At 33.0% G+C, this 1,056-nt stretch overlaps 1 protein-coding gene across 1 annotated transcript in view; it reads right to left on the reverse strand.

The window, feature by feature from the left end:
- Positions 1-792: 792 nt before the first annotated feature.
- LOC140321147 (sorting nexin-1-like) overlaps positions 793-1,056 on the reverse strand; it is a gene marked incomplete at both ends in the record, with an annotated part of 5,939 nt that continues 5,675 nt past the window's right edge. The window contains 1 exon segment of the mRNA XM_072398011.1: positions 793-873. Coding sequence (XP_072254112.1) covers positions 793-873 — 81 coding nt within the window.

The following is a 1,056-nucleotide window of genomic DNA, read 5'->3' on the forward strand; positions in this document are numbered from 1 at the left end:
TTATTTTAATTAGTGTTCAGGATTCAGCTTGTTCTACAAAATCATTCAACAATGCTGAGCTCTATGCAGAATAACAATACAATACTATTATATCAGTGTTAGTAGATTAAAACATGATTAAACATGTTTACTCTGACAATATGCAACATACCTATTCAATCAATGCCTGTCTGAGCATGTATTACTCACATGCCTAAAATGCATCACTAAATAAAGTCTAAAATGTATTAAATGTATTGGCATCAATCCTATAGCCCTGATAAAAGTTAAATATATGTATTTCCCATTTTGGGCAGAGTGTGGAAGGTTTAGAATTCATGTTAGGTTTTTAATACTACTGTGGGCTCCATTAGATTGGTTCTTAAAACCTGTTCTGCTGAAAATGCTTTTACTAGAGAGGGAGAGAAATCTGCAACAAGGACAAAAAATATATATCTAATGGGTTTATAGTCTCCTCGAGAAAATTTTCTTCGTAAGTGTTGCTGCTAGAGTGCCCCTGCACATACTGTCTGGTAAAAAGTTATCAGGACAGGATGGAAGATAAAAATTTGTTTTGGAGGCTCTGAAAATCAATAATAACCTGACAGTAGATGTAATCCTACCTTACTCTAAAAAGTTTTGGTTGTACATACACTTGTAGGACAACCAAGCATATTTAGATAGATCAAAATATGCAAATAGTAAAAACAAAACAAACATTTCTGTGATGAATATATGTGGCTAACTGTAAAATGTAAGTAAAGGCAAAGTTATTCTAAAATTGTTACATGTGCAGAAATAACGTGGCCTTACCTCAAACCTTATGACCTCTTTCCGAACAGTAACAGAAATTCTTTCAAAATCCCTCTCATACTGAGTGACTCTGGACTCCCACTAAAAAAAAAAATTACGACCAAAGTTTAGCATTCAGATTCAATGTATGTAGCCTCATAGAGCTAAACTATGCAGTTTAGGCATAAAATGTAAGAAAAAATAATAACTAGTATTTATATAGCACCAACATATTACGCTGCCCTTTACCAAGTTAAAATGCATTCAGAATCCTAGTTTCAGTTT

This window comes from Pyxicephalus adspersus, unplaced genomic scaffold, assembly GCF_032062135.1.
Source record: "Pyxicephalus adspersus unplaced genomic scaffold, UCB_Pads_2.0 Sca875, whole genome shotgun sequence".
Classification (NCBI taxonomy): domain Eukaryota; kingdom Metazoa; phylum Chordata; class Amphibia; order Anura; family Pyxicephalidae; genus Pyxicephalus; species Pyxicephalus adspersus.